Consider the following 18,241-nt stretch of genomic DNA (forward strand, 5'->3'; position numbering starts at 1 on the left):
AGAGGCTATGATGTATGGAATCTTCAGAGGCCAAACTGCTAAGGTCTTTCTGTTCTCCTTTTTTCTTTGCCCAAAGGAAGACGTACTAGTTGAGATAGACTCTTGGCACTTGGTCTGGCATGCTGATACTCAGAGTGCTGGGAGCAGGATTGGATCTGAGGCCCTAGGATCTAGGACACACAGAACTACCACAGGGCATGGCTCCTGCCTGGACCCTGTAGCACAGGTGTACTTTCTGTGGCTGTGGCACTGGTTTCTAATGTGTGGGTATGTGCAGGTATCCCATAAAACCAGTACCTTGAGATCAGGTACTCACCACAGAGATTCTGGCTGGGGAAGGGGGGGACCCAGTGGCAACACATCCTTGTCAGTTACAGTCCAGAGCCACATCCTTGAAGCCAAGGGGCAGCTCAGCAGTGAGTGGTTAGAGCCAAGGCCTGATGCCTAGAGAGTGGAGTTCAGGGAAGTGGCACCATGGTCTCAGCAATGAAAGGTCAGAGATGTGGCTTGGGATCCAGGGGGTGGGAGTCAGGGCAGGGGTAGCCTGATCCCAGAAATTCAGGGTCTTAGCCATATCTTTGACCTACACCACAGCTCATAGCTACACCAGATCCTTTAACCCACTGAGCAAGGCCAGGGGTCAAACCTGTGTCTTCATGGATACTAGTCACGTTTGTTACTGCTGAACCATAACAGGAACTCCTGTCATGTTGTGTTTTTGTGGGAAACAGGACTGCTGGGACCTCCTAGCCCTCAATCTTGCTGCTGTCACATTTATAACACATTTTGAAAAAAAAATCCATTCTCCTTTGGTTATGTCTTTGACTTGTGTCTTGTTTGAGACTATTATGAATGAAGCTTCCGGAAATATTTTTTGCAAATCTTTCTGTGCATATATATTTTCATTTCTTTTGGTTAAAACTGGGTGATAGATACTCTGGGTCATAGGCTTTGGGTGAATTTTAACATGACAAGAAAATGCCCAACTGTTCAAAAAGGTTGTATGACTTTTCATACCCAGTAACAACATTTGAGAGTTCACCTTACATCCCATTCTCACCGACATTTGGTGTTGTCATTTCAGTCAGCTGGAAATGGTCCTTATAGTTTTCATATGCATTGCCCTATGACTAAGAATGTTGAGATGTTTTTATATGTGGTTCTTGGCTATTTGTATACCTACTTTTGGAAAAGAGTCTTAAGTTTTGTCCATATTATTTGGCTTTCTTCTTCAAGTACTGATTTGTCTGAGTTCTTTATATATTTTGGATAAAGAAAATTTATCAGATAAAGTAATTGCAAATCTTTCCTTTCACTCTGTGGCTGATCTTTCCATTTTTTCAATAATATATATTTTTTGGAGTTCCTGTTATGGCTCTGGAGGTTAAGAACACAGCATAGTGTCCGTGAGGATGTGGGTTTGATCCCTGGCCTAGCTCAGTAAGTTAAGGATCCAGGGTTGCTGAAAGCTGTGGTGTAGGTCACAGATGCAGGAGATCTGGCATGGCGGTGGCTGTGGTGTAGGCTCCAGCTGCAGCTTCGATTTGACCCCTTGCCTGGGAACTTCCATATGCTGAAGGTGTAGCCATAAAAAAGAAAAAAATACATATTTTATGATCCAAAATTTGTATTTTTGATAAGGTCCAATTTATTAATGTTTTGTCTTTTAGTTAGGTGGAGTTTTTTTTGTGTATTATTGCTAAGAAATCCTTGCCTATGTCAACACATAAATTTACTATCTAGAGTTTTTTTTTCTAGAAATGTTGAAGTTTTAGCCTTTGTATTTAGGTCTTCTGTCTCAAATTTGTGTGTATTGTATGGGATGGAAGTTTATATTTTCATTGTTTGGTTTTTGTATTTTCAGTTGTTGAAGAACTAGTTGTAAAAAAACACTTATTCTACTTTGAATTGTCTTGGCAGCTTTGTTAAAATTCAATTTGCCATAAATATATGGGTTTCTCAATTGTTTTATGTTCTATTGATCTGTTTGTCTATACTGTCAACAAGACTACACTGTCTTAATTGCTGTGAATTTATAGCAAGTCTTGAAATCAGGTAGTAAAAGCTCTCTAACATCATTTTCCTTAAGATTGTTTGGCCTTTCTAGGTTCTTTGCATTTCCATATCAACTATGGAAGTCTGTCATTTTCTTTAAAAACATCTGGAATTTTTATTAGAATTCCATTAAATCTATAGATCAAAATAATGAAAGGAACAACTTAACAATGTTTAATCTTTTAGTCCCAAACCATCACTATCTCTTAGTGTATTTTGGTTTCTTTTATTTCTCTAAAAAATGTAATTTTCAATGTAAAAATCTTAACATATATTTTGTTAAGTGTAGCAGTAAATATTTTGTTATTATCACTATATATACATGGCTTTAATTTCATTTACAATTTTATTGATATTAAATAGAATTACGATTTACTTGTGGAGTTCCCGTCGTGGCTAAGTAGTTAACGAATCTGACTAGGAACCATGAGGTTGAGGGTTCGATCCCTGGCCTCACTCAGCAGGTTAAGGATCTGGCATTGCCGTGAGCTGTGGTGCAGGTTGCAGACGCGGCTCGGGTCCCATGTTGCTCTGGCTCTGGCTTAGGCTGGTGGCTACAGCTCCAATTAGACCCCTAGCCTGGGAACCTCCATATGCCACAAGAGCAGCCTTAGAAAAAGGCAAAAAAAAAAAAAAAAAAGCCAAAAAAACCCCAAGAATTACAATTTACTTTTTATATTGATTTTATATCCTACGACCTTGCTAAATTCATATGTTATTTCAAAGAGGTATTTCTGGACATTCTATGATTTCCTTTATAAGCAGTTGTATTATCTCTAAATTAAAATTACTGCTCCCTCTCTAAATATTTTAATTCATTTCCCAAAACAATAGTGAAGTAAGTTTTCTGTGCCAAACTTGCAAAGAGCATGCACAAATGTTGCCCATATTTCAGACTTCATTCGTACTGCTCCTGTTGAAGTTCACTTCCCTGAGATGAAGAAAATAAAGGGTTCCTGTGGACATCTCGGACCTTGGCCTCTGATTTTCCCTTTCTGACCACTTGCCCTTTGGACCTGGGAGCAGCTCGGTCAGACCCAACAACTATGTTAAGCCCATTACTTGAAATCAAATAGTCTGTCCTATTCATTCTGTTTCGATGGTTGAACCCTGACTTGCCACAAGCTTTGCATATTTTTTCAAATAAATCATTTTATAATTTTAAAAATAAATTGTCCTAGTGCATTGCTATTATTATGAGGTAACTCTAAAACAAAAGTAATATGTTATTTTTAAAACTATTTATTTAATGCCTGGTACCTAAAATTTTTATCAGAATGTCTGGATTCTTGGAGAAAAAAAATTCTGTCAGTTTCTTATGGTGACATCTGCATTGGTCCATACCATTTTTTTAAAGTACTAATATGTGCTTTCTTTAATCAATATCTTGTAGTTTTCAGTATTCAAGTCTTTCATTCCCTTTAATTAGCTAACTTTATTCATAAGTATTAATTTTATGTATTATAAATGGGATCATTTTAATTCTTTCCCAGAGATAATTTGTTGTTATTTAGAAATTCTATTGTTTTGTATGTTAATTTTTGTTTGTTTTGTTTTGTTTTTCCCCACTGTACAGCAAGGGGGTCAGGTTATCCTTAGATGTATACATTACAATTACAGTTTTTTCCCCCACCCTTTCTTCTGTTGCAACATGAGTATCTAGACATAGTTCTCAATGCTATTCAGCAGGATCTCCTTGTAAATCTATTCTAGGTTGTGTCTGATAAGCCCAAGCTCCCGATCCCTCCCACTCTCTCCTGCTCCTATCAGGCAGCCACAAGTCTCTTCTCCAAGTCCATGATTTTCTTTTCTGAGGAGATGTTCATTTGTGCTGGATATTAGATTCCAGTTATAAGTGATATCATATGGTATTTGTCTTTGTCTTTCTGGCTCATTTCACTCAGTATGAGATTCTCTAGTTCCATCCATGTTGCTGCAAATGGCATTATGTCATTCTTTTTATGGCTGAGTAGTATTCCATTGTGTATATATACCACTTCCTCCGAATCCAATCATCTGTCGATGGACATTTGGATTGTTTCCATGTCCTGGCTATTGTGAATAGTGCTGCAATGAACATGCAGGTGCATGTGTCTCTTTTAAGTAGAGTTTTGTCCAGATATATGCCCAAGAGTGGGATTGAGGGGTCATATGGAAGTTCTATGTATAGATTTCTAAGGTATCTCCAAACTGTTCTCCATAGTGGCTGTACCAGTTTACATTCCCACCAACAGTGCAGGAGGGTTCCCTTTTCTCCACAGCCCCTCCAGCATTTGTTATTTGTGGATTTATTAATAATGGCCATTCTGACTGGTGTGAGGTGGTATCTCATGGTAGTTTTGATTTGCATTTCTCTAATAATCAGCGATGTTGAGCATTTTTTCATGTGTTTGTTGGCCATCTGTATATCTTCTTTGGAGAAATGTCTATTCAGGTCTTTTGCCCATTTTTCCATTGATTGATTGGCTTTTTTGCTGTTGAGTTGTATAAGTTGTTTATATATTCTAGAGATTAAGCCCTTGTCAGTTGCATCATTTGAAACTGTTTTCTCCCATTCTGTAAGTTGTCTTTTTGTTTTCTTTTGGGTTTCCTTTGCTGTGCAAAAAAGCTTTTCAGTTTGATGAGGTCCCATGGGTTTATTTTTGCTCTAATTTCTATTGCTTTGGGAGACTGACCTGAGAAAATATTCATGATGTGGATGTCAGAGAGTGTTTTGCCTATGTTTTCTTCTAGGAGTTTGATGGTGTCCTGTCGTATATTTAAGTCTTTCAGCCATTTGGAGTTTATTTTTGTGCATGGTGTGAGGGTGTGTTCTAGTTTCATTGCTTTGCATACTGCTGTCCAGGTTTCCCAGCAATGCTTGCTGAATAGACTTTCCTTTTCCCATTTTATGTTCTTGCCTCCTTTGTCAAAGATTAATTGACCATAGGTGTCAGGGTTAATTTCCGGATTCTCTATTCTGTTCCATTGGTCTGTCTGTCTGTTTTGATACCAGTACCACACTGTTTTGATGACTGTGGCTTTGTAGTATTTCTTGAAGTCTGGGAGAGTTATGCCTCCTGCTTGGTTTTTGTTTCTCAGGATTGCTTTGGTGATTCTGGGTCTTTTGTTGTTCCATATAAATGTTTGGATTGTTTGTTCTAGTTCTGTGAAAAATGTCATGGGTAATTTGATAGGGATTGCATTGAATCTGTAGATTGCTTTGGGTAGGATGGCCATTTTCACAATATTGATTTTTTCCAATCCAGGAACATGGAATATCTTTCCACTTCTTTACACCTTCTTTGATTTCGTTGATTAAAGTTTTATAGTTCTCGGCATATAGGTCCTTTACCTCTTTGGTCAGGTGTATTCCGAGGTATTTGATTTTGTGAGGTACAATTTTAAAAGGTACTGTATTTTTGTATTCCTTTTCTAATGTTTCATTGCTGGTATACAGAAATGCAACTGACTTCTGAATGTTAATCTTATATCCTGCCACTTTGCTGAATTTATTAATCAGTTCAAGGAGTTTTGGGGTTGAGTCCTTAGGGTTTTCTAGGTATAGAATCATGTCATCTGCATACAGTGACAGTTTGATCTCTTCTCTTCCTATATGGATGCCTTTTATTTCTTTTGTTTGTCTAATTGCTGTGGCTAAGACTTCCAAAACGATGTTGAAGAGCAGTGGTGAGAGTGGGCATCCCTGTCTTGTTCCAGATTTGAGTGAGAAGGCTTTCAGTTTTTCCCCATTGAGGATTATATTTGCTGTGGGTTTATCATAAATGGCTTTGATGATATTCAGGAATGTTCCCTCTACACCCATTTTGGCGAGGGTCTTGATCATGAATGGATGTTGAACTTTGTCAAATGCTTTTTCTGCATCTATTGAGATGATCATATGATTTTTGACTTTTGTTTTGTTAATGTGGTGTATGATGCTGATTGATTTGCGTATGTTGAACCATCCTTGTGAACCTGGGATGAACCCAACCTGGTCATGGTGTATAATTTTTTTGGTATGTTGTTGGATTCGGTTGGCTAAGATATTGTTGAGAATTTTTGCATCTATATTCATCAATGATATTGGGCGATAATTTTCTTTTTTGGTGGTATCTCTGTCTGGTTTTGGAATGAGGGTGATGGTGGCCTCATAGAATGTCTTTGGGAGTGTTCCTTCTTCTTCAACCTTTTGAAAGAGTTTAAGGAGGATGGGCACCAATTCCTCTTTATATGTTTGATAGAATTCACCTGTGAAGCCATCTGGTCCTGGACTTTTATTTGTAGGGAGTGATTTTATGACCTCTTCAATTTCATTTCTAGTGATCGGTCTGTTCAGTTGGTCTGTTTCTGCTTGATTCAGTTTTGGCAGGCTGTAAGATTCTAGAAAATTGTCCATTTCTTCCAGATTGTCAAACTTGTTGCCATACAGTTGTTCATAGTATTTTCGTATGGTTTTTTGTATTTCTGCTGTATCCGTTGTGATTTCTCCTTTTTCATTTATAATTTTGGTGATTTGGGTTCTTTCTCTCCTCTTTTTAGTGAGTCTGGCCAGGGGTTTGTCAATTTTGTTCACCTTTACAAAGAACCAGCTCTTGGTTTTATTAATTTTCTCTATTGTTTTTTGAGTCTCTATTTTATGGATTTCTTCTTTGATCTTTATAATTTCCTTCCTTCTGCTGACTTTAGGACTTTTTTGTTCTTCTTTTTCTAATTCGTTTAGGTGGAGGGTTAAGTTGTCAATTTCGGATCTTTCTTCTTTTTTGAGAAAAGCCTGTATTGCTATAAATTTCCCTCTGAGCACTGCTTTCGCAGCATCCCATAGATTTTGAGAGGTTGTGTCTTCATTATCATTTGTTTCAAGGTAGTTTTTAATTTCCTTCTTGATTTCCTCATTGACCCATTGGTTTTTTAGTAGCATGTTGTTTAGTCTCCATGGAGTAGGTTTTTTCTCTTTGCTTTTCCCATGGTTGATTTCTAATTTCATGGCATTGTGGTCAGAGAGGATACTTGAGATAATTTCTATGCTCCTAAATTTATTGAGATTCACTTTGTGTCCCAATATGTGGTCGATTCTTGAGAATGTTCCATGAGCATTTGAGAAGAATGTGTATTCTGATTTTTTTGGATGTAGTGTCCTGAAGATATCAATTAAGTCTAACGTTTCTATTGTTTCCTTTAGGATCTCTGTTGCTTTATTGGTTTTCTGTCTAGAGGATCTGTCCATTGATGTGAGGGGGGTATTTAGGTCTCCTACTATGATTGTATTCTCATCAATATCTCCCTTTATGTCTGTTAATATTTGTTGTATGTATCTGGGTGCTCCTATATTTGGGGCATATATGTTGACGATAGTAACATCCTCTCCTTGGATGGATCCCTTAATCATTAAATAGTGTCCTTCTTTGTCTTTCTTTATGTCTTTTGTTTTAAAGTCTATTTTGTCTGATATGAGCGTTGCAACTCCTGCTTTTCTGTCATGTCTATTGGCGTGAAATATTTTTCCCCACCCTTTCACTTTCAATCTATATGTATCTTTTGTCCTAAGGTGAGTTTCTTGTAGGCAGCATATTGAAGGTTTTTGCCTTTTTATCCACTCAGCCACTCTGTGTCTTTTGATTGGGGCATTCAGTCCATTGACATTTAAGGTGATAATTGATAGATGATTATTTATTGCCATTTGATCCTCGTGTTCCAGTTGATTCTATGGTTCTCCATTCTTCCTTTCTTTTTTTTTTTTTTTTTTTGGTTGGAGGGTCTCCTGTTATTATCTGCTTGAGTGTATTTTTTTTTCACTTTTTGCCAATGCAATATTTGCTTTTGGCTTGTGGTTGCCCTGTTTTTTAAGTATGCTAACCCCTTCCCATAATTGTGTGTTTTAGCCTGATAGTCCTGTAAGTTCAAACACTTCATTACTATATTAAAATTAAGAAGAGAGACATACATACAAACAAAAAGGGTTATTTACCTCCTAACATCCCTTGCCCACATTTTATGGTTTTGATGACTCTTTTTTTATTTTTTTCTTTTTAATTTTATTTTGTTTGAAGCATGTTCATGATTAAATCTGTATGCTGGCTTATTTGAGTGACTGCTCTCTGCTTGTGGTTTCCTCAGTCCTAGTTCTTCCTCTTCTTCTTCTTCTTCTTTTTTTTTTTCTTTTCTTTTTTCTTCCCTTTCCTTCCTTTCTTTTTGGTTTAGAGAAGCCCTTTCAATATTTCCTTTAACCTGGGTTTTGTGTTGCTGTATTCTTTAAGTTTTTGTTTGTTGGGAAAAATTTTTATTTCCCCTTCTATTTTAAATGATATTCTTGCTGGATAAAGTATTCTAGGTTGCATATTTTTTCCTTTTAGCACTTTAAATATCTCTTGCCATTCCCTCCTGGCCTGTAGTGTTTCTGTAGAGAAATCAGCTGATATTCTTATGGGGGTTCCCTTGTAGGTAACATTCTGTTTTTCTCTTGCTGCCTTTAGGATCCTCTCTTTATCACTAACTTTTGCCATTTTTATTATGATGTGTCTTGGTGTGGGTCTGTTTGGGTTCAGTTTGTTTGGGGCCTTCTGTGCTTCTTGTATCTTGAATCCAGTATCCTTTAGACTTGGGAAGTTTCCATCGATAATTTCTTCAAGTATATTTTCCATTCCCTTATCTTTTTCTACTCCTTCTGGAATTCCTATTATGCGTAGATTGGCCCACTTTATATTATCCCATAGGTCTCTTACATTGCTTTCCAGTTTTTTGATTCGGTTTTCTGTCTGTTGACCAGATTGAGTGATTTCCATTATTCTATCTTTCATATTACTGATTCGTTCTTCTGCATTATTCATTCTGGTTTTTACTGCCCTTAGTTCAGTTTGCATCTCTGCAAATGAATGTTCTAGTTTTTCTTGGCTCCTCCTTATATTTTCTAGTTCCTTTCTGAGGGTGTCTGCATTACTGTTCATATCTTCTCTTAATTCCTTCAGTATTTTCACTATTTCTCCTTTGAACTCCAGGTCTGTCTGACTGCAGAGATCTGTTTCATTGTTGACTGTTTTAGGTGAGTTCTCCTGTTGGTTTGACTGGGCGTGGTTTCTCAGCTTCTTCATCTTGCTTGTTGTTTTCTTTCTCCTGAGGGAGTTGTACTCTCCATTATCGGGCAGTGTTTGCCTTGTCACTGCCGTGGAATATTTGGTCAATCTTTCTTGAGGCAGTGTGGCTTTTCTGGAGTGTTTATGGGGCTAACAGTGTTTCTTTGAAGCAAAGGAGGACTTCCTGAGTGCAGACAGGACTGGGAGGTCCACACCACAATGGTAGCAGATTTCACATGGTCATGCAGAGCTTGCTCTGGTGTTTTTAGGCTGTGGGGTTCTTGCAGGGGGTTGGCAGTGTTGGGCAGCTGCTCTTCAGGGGTGCATCACCCCCTGGGGGCTGGAGCAGCTATCTGGGTCACTGAGAACCTAAGAGGCTCTTCCCTAGGGCAGCCCAACTCAGAAGGACAGCCTGAGAATGTAGGTGGATCTTTTCACAATCTGGCCAAGCTTGTTGCAGCTTTTCTGGGCTGCAGGGGCTCTTCCAGGGGGCTGGTGGTGCTGAGCAGTTATTTCACGGGAGTGGGGCACCCCCTGGTGGCTTGGGCGGGTAGCAGGGCCATTGGAGACCCAAAAGGCTCCTCCCTAGGGCAGCCCAACTCAGAAAAACCATCTGAGATCTTTTCCCGACTCGGCCAGGCTTGTTGCAGCTTTTCTGGGCTGCAGGGGGTCCTGCCTGGAGCTGGCAGTCCTATGCAGCTGGTCCACTAGAGCATCCCCTGGGGGCTTGGGCGGGTAGCAGGGCCGTTGGAAACCCAAGAGGCTCCTCCCCGGGGCAACCCAACTCAGAAAAACCGTCCGAGAATTAGGCCGATCTATTCACAGCCTGGCTAAGCTTGTTCTAGCTTTTCTGGGCTGCAGGCCTTTTCTAGGGGGCTGGTGGTGTTTGGTGCTGCTCTGCCGAAGTGTAGCCCCTCCAAAGGGCAAGCAGGCCTGTGCAGGGAGAGCCCCTGCGGTGGTAGGCTTCAGGCAATTGTTGAGGCCAGCCCTCCTGGATGGCAGGCAGCCCCAGGTCATGAGAGCGTAGGGCATGGCGGGGGTGGGGGGAGGGAATGCACTGGGAAGCACAGCTTTCAGCTAGCTAGCGGGCCTGTAAGCTTGCTGTGGCGTGGGGGGTATTCTATGGGGACTCACCCCTTCTTTTCTCCCCTCCCCAGCACGGGCGCAGACCAGGCTCTTCTCCCAGGTTCCCTCTGATGTGGCTTTCCACTTCCCCGCCCCTGGAGTATTGCTCCCTTCTTCTGGGACAGCTTTGTTTTCTAGTCTCCCAGGCAGTCTCTGCCCCGTCAAATGGTTTAGAGACCTCCCAAGCAGTTTCCTCTCTGCCCCTCCCCCCTAGTCCGGGGACTAATATCTGGAGCCGAGGTCTCGGTGCCCAGCCCCCACCCAGGCGTCCCCCGGCCCTTTCCCGGGGACTAACCTCTGGAGCCGAGGATTCAGTGCCCAGCCCCTCAACCAGGCATCTCAATTTTTGGTGACTGTGCCCGTAGTTCAGATGGTCCATTGGGTTCTTGATCGTTTTTTCCGTACTCCAACTTACTGCTACACTCTTCTCTGCATCTGGAGATTCCTCCGGTTCATTTGATCTTTCCCCCGGTAGGTGACTTTCCAGGGTGCGGGATCCCTTTCTCCTCCGCAGTTCCCTTTCGGGAGTGCCCGTCCCGCTCAGATTCACCTTCTCTCACTCTCCTCTTTTCTCCCATAGTGCCCAGTAATGTCACGAACTTCTTGCCGTTATTGGAGTTTAGGTTCCTCTGCCAGCGATTGGTTGCTGTTCTGTGCGAGTCATTTCTTCTGTAGATGTGCTTTTTTTGTTGTGTTTGTGGGAGAGGGCGAGCGTGTCCCCCTACTCCTCTGCCATCTTGTCCTCTTCTCTGTATGTTAATTTTGAATTCTCAAACTTTAGTGAAGTTGATTAGATCTAATACTTTTGGGTGGTATTTATAGTTTTCTCCTTATGAAATCATGTCTTCGGCAACCATACAGAATTTTCCTCATTATTTCCAATTCTAGCATTTGTTTTTCTTGCTTGATTGCTCTGGCTAGAACTTCCAGTAGTATGTTGAATAGGGTCTAGCAATTTTACTTTTGGGCTTTCTTCTTTGGGAGGTTTCTGGATACTGATTCAGTCTTACTTGTAATTGGTCTCTTCTGATTTCCCATTTGTTTTTGATCTTGATATTGTATGTTTCTAAGACTTTCTCTCTTCTAAATTGACCAGTTGTTGGCACTTAATCCTCCATAGTATCCTGTTATGATCTTTTATTTCTATTCTGTTAGTTGTAGGGATTTCTCCTTCATGTATAGCTTTGCTATTTGGGTCCTCCTTCCAGGGTTAGACTAGCTTAAAGTTTGTTCATTTTGCTTATCTTTTCAAAGAGCCAGCTTTTAGTTATGTTAATCTTCTCTATTTCATTTATTTTTGCTCTTATCTTTATTCTTTTGTCCCTTCTGCTAATTTAGTTTCCTTTTTTTTGCCTAGTTCCTTGAGCTGTAATGTGAGGTTATTTAAGATCCCTTATTTTCTTGATTTTTTTTATACCATGAACTTCCTGTTAGAACTGCTTTTATTACATCTCAAATACGTGTTTCTGTATTTATTTAATTCAAGATATTTTTATTTCCTTTTTAATTTCTTTCATCCATTGAGTGTTTAGATTTGTTTAGTTTCCACATACGCATTAGTTTTCCAGTTGTCATCCTTTTTAGTTTTATTCCATTGTGGTTAAAGAAGGTACTTGGTATGACTTCAACGTTCTTGAATTTGAGACACTAACCTAATATATGATCCATCCTAGAATATGTTTTATGTGGACTTGAAAAGAATATATATTCTGCTTTCATTGAATAGAATATTCCATAAATGTAAGATCAATTTGATATATATTGTTCAAGTCAACAATTGCCTTATTGATTCTCTGATCTACCCATGTTTAAGTGAGTTTATTAAAGCCCCCAACTATTATTCTATTAACTGTTTATCCTTTTAATTTCTGTTATTATTTTCTTTATGTGTTATGTGCACTTATCAAACATTTCCATTTGTTAAATCTTCTTGATGTATACAGACCCCTTTATCATTCTGTAATAATCTTCCATTTCTTCTTAAGGGTTTTTTGGTTATCCTTTGCTTGAACTATATTTCCATCTCTTCACTCTTGGGTCAAGTGCATCTTTAAAGCTAGTATGAGTCTCCTTTGTAGTCAGAATATTATTGGATCTTGTTTTTAATCCATTCAATCTCTATCTTTTGGTTGGAGAATTTAATCCATGTAAATTTAAAATAATGTTAGGTCAAGACTTGGTAGTGTCATTCTGTTCCTTGTTTTGGTTGTATAGTCATTCCCTGCTTCTAACCTTGCTTAATTCTTTTGTCATTTGATTACTTTTAGTTTCAACAAGCTTCAAATTGTTTTATCAATATCTTTTGCATTAGCACTATAGGTTTTTCACTTGTGGCTATCATAAGGCTTATGAAAAATCTTAAAACCACAGCATCACTTTTAAAGTGATAACTTTGTTAGCATTCCTATAGTTTACACTTTTACTTCTCTTCCTCTTCTCATATTAGTTTATTGATACATTGTATGTCCAATAACAGGTTATTACGGTTATGATTATATTGAACACATTTTAAATTTTTTGGCAATTCCTTTTTTAAGGTGAAGTATAGTTCATTTGCAATGTTGTTATTAGTCTCAGGAGTATAGCAAAGTGATTCAGTTATACATACTTTTTTTTTTTTTTGGATTTTTTTCCCTTATATGTTATTACAAAACATAGGGTATAATTCCCTGTGCTATAAGTAGGTCCTGATTGGTTAATTATATATAGTAGTGCATATATGTTAATCCCAAACTCCTAATTTATCCCTCCCATGCCTCTCACATTTGGTAACCATTGTTTGTCTTCTACTACTGTGGACCTATTTCTGTTTTATATGTAATTCATTTCTATCTTTTTATTCCACATATAGTGATATCATATATTTGTCTTTGTCTGGCTTACCTCACTTAGTAGGATAATCCTTTGGTCCACTCATATTGCTGCAAATGCCATTATTTAAAAAAAATACAAAAAAGAAAAATGAATCCAACACAAAACACAACACAAAAGTTAGTCATCAAATTCTAAAAGAACATGAAATGATATCAAATGCTGAAGAAACTTCTCTAGGCAGAAAAGGCCACAGTTAGAAGCAAGCAATTATGAATTGGGAAGGTTTATTAGTGTAGATGAGCTTCTCTAATCTGTAGGGAGTTGGGGTGAGGGGAACAGGCCCCAAGGCTGTCAAGACTTTCTCATCAAAGAGGCTGGAGCTATGGGGGGTTTTAGGACTCACTCCCCTGGCTGGCTGGCCTGAAGAAATAGCTCCAAGAACATAAAGCCTCTTTGGGGTCTTGACTCAAGCAGAACATGCCCCCCTTCCTGGCTCTGGGGCAGTGCTGCTGGCTAGGCACCTTCCCAGATGTGCAGGCCTGGCTTCCAGATTGGTGTGGCCACACTCAGTAGTGGCAGACCAGGCTCCACGTCTGCTGAAGCTATTTAAGTTCACAAATCAGGTAGACCTATAGCCCTGGATGGCCCAGCCAGACTGCACCTTCTTGGATCTGCAGGTGCACAAAGGCTCTGGATGGGACTTTGACTTGGGCTCCACAGGTCGAAACTTCTTCTGCACAGGTCCTAGGACTGGTGATGCGAGGGCCCTCTTTCTCTGTCACAATTCACTCTTGGGTAAAGCCATGCAGACTCCCCCATGATCTCAGTGAGGTGAGATTGGAGTGAGCCTCCTGAGAAGTGGCCACAGTGCTGGGGTCCAGATGAAACCCCCCCCCCGCCCCGCCCCAACTGCCACCAGAGTTCTCTGTGCCATGTGGTCAGTGTAGCTGCTCCTCTTACCTTATGCTGTTCATCTGGGGTCTGGTCCAAGAGCCTCTTCAGCCTCACCACCCTCCTCTGTTCTAGGGTTTTCATGGTGGCATTTTGTCTGTGAAGAATTGTTAGTTGCCCTGCTTGTGGGGAAGCAAAGTCTCTTGTGACGTTGCTACTCTGTGCTGCTTTGATTATAATATGAGCCAGGGGGAAGTATTACTGTACATTTTGGACAATTTTCCTGAGCATAAGAGTCACATAATTAGGACACTGATATTTTTAGTAGCTTTAAATAAAGGTAAAATCTGTTAAGAAGTTTGAAGTAACTGTTAAGGAAAAAAACGTATTCAGTGAAAGATTAACTGAAAACATAGATTATAACTTTCCTTAATGGTATTCCCTCTTTTGCAGTTCTTATTTTAAGGTCTATCTTGAGAATCAATTTTTAATTTCCCTTGTAATGAGCTCCTAATCAAACTCATCTTTACCAATCTGTAAGTCCCTTGGGAAATATCCTTACCTAGGCCATGTTTTAGTCATGATTTAAAAAGGCAGAAGGACTAGATTAGTGATCTGAAGAGGCATTGCCTCAAACCACAAAATTCAACAAAAATGCATCATGTTCCACATCTTATTTGCATTTCAACTGAAATTAAATTAGATGTTAATAGACCAACTGGAGACTTAGCGACACATACTAATTAACATATCGGTTAGACCTCAAAATAAAGCCATCCTAGTACATATATGTGAACATTTTATAAATGTGTGATTGACTTTGGAGGTAGGGATTTGGAACTTGTATTTTTAAAAATTCAGCTAATCTGCTCAGCAAAAATTGTACAGGCAAGCACACTGATATAAGTGTACATGCAACCCTCATACGCATGTTCTAACAAGTGTTCTTGTCAATGTAAAACCTGCATGTTACAGGTGATATACTATGTAGTAAAGTCTTAACATTCTTCTCACCTAAGTTTCAATTGATGGAAAAGTAAACAGCAATCATTATTTGATAGCAAGGGATTCTACTATTGAAAAGAGGATAGCTGACTATACTGTCCTTCACATTTCCAAAATAAGTGAATGGAAGTATATTTTGAAATTTTATATAGAACTGGGAAGGAAGGAAACCAAGATATAGAAAGATAGGGAGAAAGAACAATGGATAATAGGGAAAATGGAGAGAAATGAAAGTTATTTTTAAGTCTTTTTCTATATGAAAAAGGGTTTTCTCTGCATGCTGAAACTAAGAAAGTCCAAAAGCCTCATTTGCTGAGACAAGTGGTAGCCACATACTAGGTTTTCATTTAGATATTGCTGTCTAAAACATGTGTGTACTCCTCCTATCTGTGGGGGTTTTGCTTTAGAGTTATGCAAATAATAATTGCCAAATAGGTTTTAAAAAAATGGGGAACCATTTAATGCTAACTTTAGAGAATTTCTGAAAGAAAAACTAAGCTAAATTGTAAACCGAATACTTAACAGTGGTGTTGTATGCATAACCCTGGAGACTCTGGGGCAGTCGGCAGTTTGACCCTCCTCAGGGAGGTGGGGGGACCAGTCCACATGCAGGACAAGCCCCATCTGGTCTTGCCCAGGTGCACTTATGTTTATCTCAGTGAAGTCTGAAGTAGCATAAAATGGGTAGGACCAACGCTAAGCCCTAGGGTCAGTGTTTCTGCCCACTACTGAAACTGTATCCAATCTATATCTCAAGTTCTGGTGAATTACGTTTGCAACTTCTCCTCCCAGACAGGCTGGAGGAGAAGTTGCAAACTCCACCAGAAGGTGGAGAGGTTGGCACCATTCAGGCAGCTGGCAGAAGAAATGTTCTCCTCTTCCCAACTTATGGCCAGAACTTCAACTGCTGAGTCCATCAAAGAAGCCCCATTTCTTCCTCATTTTTTTTTCAATTTAATTTTACTAAAACTATTTATAGTTATAGATGCTAATAAAAATGAATAGCACCTACTTTCTCGCCATTCTTCATAAAGAAATTCTACTCTTCAGAGAATATTATTTTCTACTCTGTCACCCGTTTATCATGGTATTTGCTTCCATTCTTCTAAATATCTGCAAATACTGCTAAGTTTCACATCTTATCTACTGACATTTTACTGGGAACAGTGGGGGTTTAGCCTACTCCTACCACAGCCCATACCTCACACTCGCTTCCCCATCATCAATGATGGGACTAATCTATATTGGGTTAAGTCAGTATTCAATATTGACAAAACCTAATATGTAAACACTATTTTCAGCTATGCCATAATGCATTTTCTAATTTCATTTGCTCTCTACAACATATTTTTCTCCCTTCAGTTAATAAATGTCTTAAAAAATATTTGCTTAGTTTATATGCATTTATCACTAATTTGCTCCCAAACTCTTATAGCATAATTTTCTTTTAAATATGAAAACCAGTTTTGTTTTTGTTCGGTTGCCAGGAATGCTTGATTAACTCTACTTCTTGGAGTTCCCATCATGGCGCAGTGGAAACATATCTGACTAGGAACCATGAGGTTGTGGGTTCGCTCCCTGGCCTTGCTTCAGTAGGTTAAGGATCTGGCGATGCCATGAGCTGTGGTGTAGGTCGCAGATGTGGCTCAGATCTGATGTTGCTGTAGCTGTGGTGTAGGCTGGCAGCTATAGCTCCGATTAGACCCCTAGCCTGGGAACCTCCATGTGCCTCAGGTGCGAGCCTTAAAAAAACTCTGCTTCTTGATCTCTATGCTGGCCTGTGAATTTTCTTTTTCCTGTTAGCTGGACATTTGTTTTCCACATTTTTAGACTCTTTGGCCTCCATTTTTATAAAACATTTTCTCCAGCCGCCACTTTTAAAAGGTGCAAAGGAGGGCCATTTTGTTCTTTATAAAATGTCTTTACTGCCAGATTATATTTAATGTTTGCCTGAATATGGAATTCTGCATTGAAAATCTTTTTTTTTCCCCCCAGAACTGCTCAGATACTGCCCTGTTTCTGATCTTTCCCACATGCACCCAGTGAGGTCAGCAGAACTAGTGTTTGAGGTCCTTAGGGTTCTCTCCTTGATGCTGGTCACCATTTGGTGATTAGCAATTCTTTACATTGTTTTTTTAATTCTTCTCTGGTCTGCATGGAGGCCAAGTCCTCCTTCCCCCGCTCACCATGCATGAGCCAGAGGTGACACCTCACCCTGAGGGTCCCTAGATTTCAGAATATTTGGCAGTCTTGGGATACTGCTCTCTGATGGGCTTATTTTTAAAATACAGAAAGTTATTTTTAGAAGTGTTTTTCCTCATTGTTAGTGTGGGCAAGAGGCTCCCTGAAGCTTTCTACACCCTAGGAAGACTCCAGAAGCCCTGTTTTTGATTTTTTGAAAGGTGTAGTTTGACAGAACTAATAAAATGAATTCCTGCTAATAAAATATAACCATATGATTCAATTTATAGGCTATGCTGGTAGGTATGTGTTCATTTAAAAAGTGTAAGAGGATGGAATGATTGATATTATGTGAATAGGTACTTAGAGTTTAGACGTCAACCAAATTTTAAACTAAGCAATGTTAAGTCCATCTAAATACTTTTAAAGATAAAAGCTCTAATATTGTACTGCCACTCAAATTCAGATCCAGTGTCTACTAATCCAAAAATTTCTGGGTATTTTCTTTTCCCTAAAGCATTGTCACTCTGGAACATTTCCACAGGTGCAGGACGCTTCCTCAGAGGGGTGTGGCTCACCCTGAATCAAGAGTGCCCCCCATCAGAACTGTGACCAGGCTGGGGTCTGAGGAAGCAGGGAAAGCTCCAGAACCTCCCCTGTGCTGATTCATGGCCACACTCAGGTCATCTGAACTGAATCACTTCCTGCTTACAGACTAAGTCACATTTTAGTAGCTGGCCCATGAATTTCATGACAATGATCAATTAGCCACAGAATCATTTAAACCAAATCATTTTTATTACCATTCTTCTGTAGCCATTTATAGTATAACTTTATATAATTGAAATATATATGAATATTAATGTATAAAATATACAAACAATATGTTGAGCCAGATATTTTCAGAGAGGAGAAAGCATATTTAGAGGCTGGGTTAGAAGCCCTTAGGAATTAAAAGCCAGGCGTATTATTATTGTGTTGGTGCACTTACCTAGAAATGACTATCTGTTGCTGTATCAAAACATCAAATAATGATTTCTGAAGCATTTTCCTTATTCAGGAGACTGATTAAAAAAAAAAAAAAAAAAAAACAGGAGTTCCCGTCGTGGCGCAGTGGTTAA

General features: G+C 39.2%; 1 protein-coding gene across 1 annotated transcript in view; it reads left to right on the plus strand.

Moving 5' to 3' along the window:
• LOC110256686 (uncharacterized) overlaps nucleotides 1-17,933 on the plus strand; it is a 237,477-nt gene extending 219,544 nt beyond the window's left edge. Inside the window, exon 6 of the mRNA XM_084997472.1 lies at nucleotides 17,665-17,933. Coding sequence (XP_084853598.1) covers nucleotides 17,665-17,785 — 121 coding nt within the window. The 3' untranslated portion in view covers nucleotides 17,786-17,933. The remainder of the gene's footprint in view (nucleotides 1-17,664) is intronic.
• The last annotated feature ends 308 nt before the right edge of the window (nucleotides 17,934-18,241 follow it).

The sequence above is a fragment of the Sus scrofa genome, chromosome 14 (assembly GCF_054392235.1).
Source record: "Sus scrofa isolate SSC_HxYL_T2T_F1_AM1 chromosome 14, Sscrofa_HxYL_maternal_Yorkshire_Landrace_v2.0, whole genome shotgun sequence".
NCBI classification, from domain to species: Eukaryota; Metazoa; Chordata; class Mammalia; order Artiodactyla; family Suidae; genus Sus; species Sus scrofa.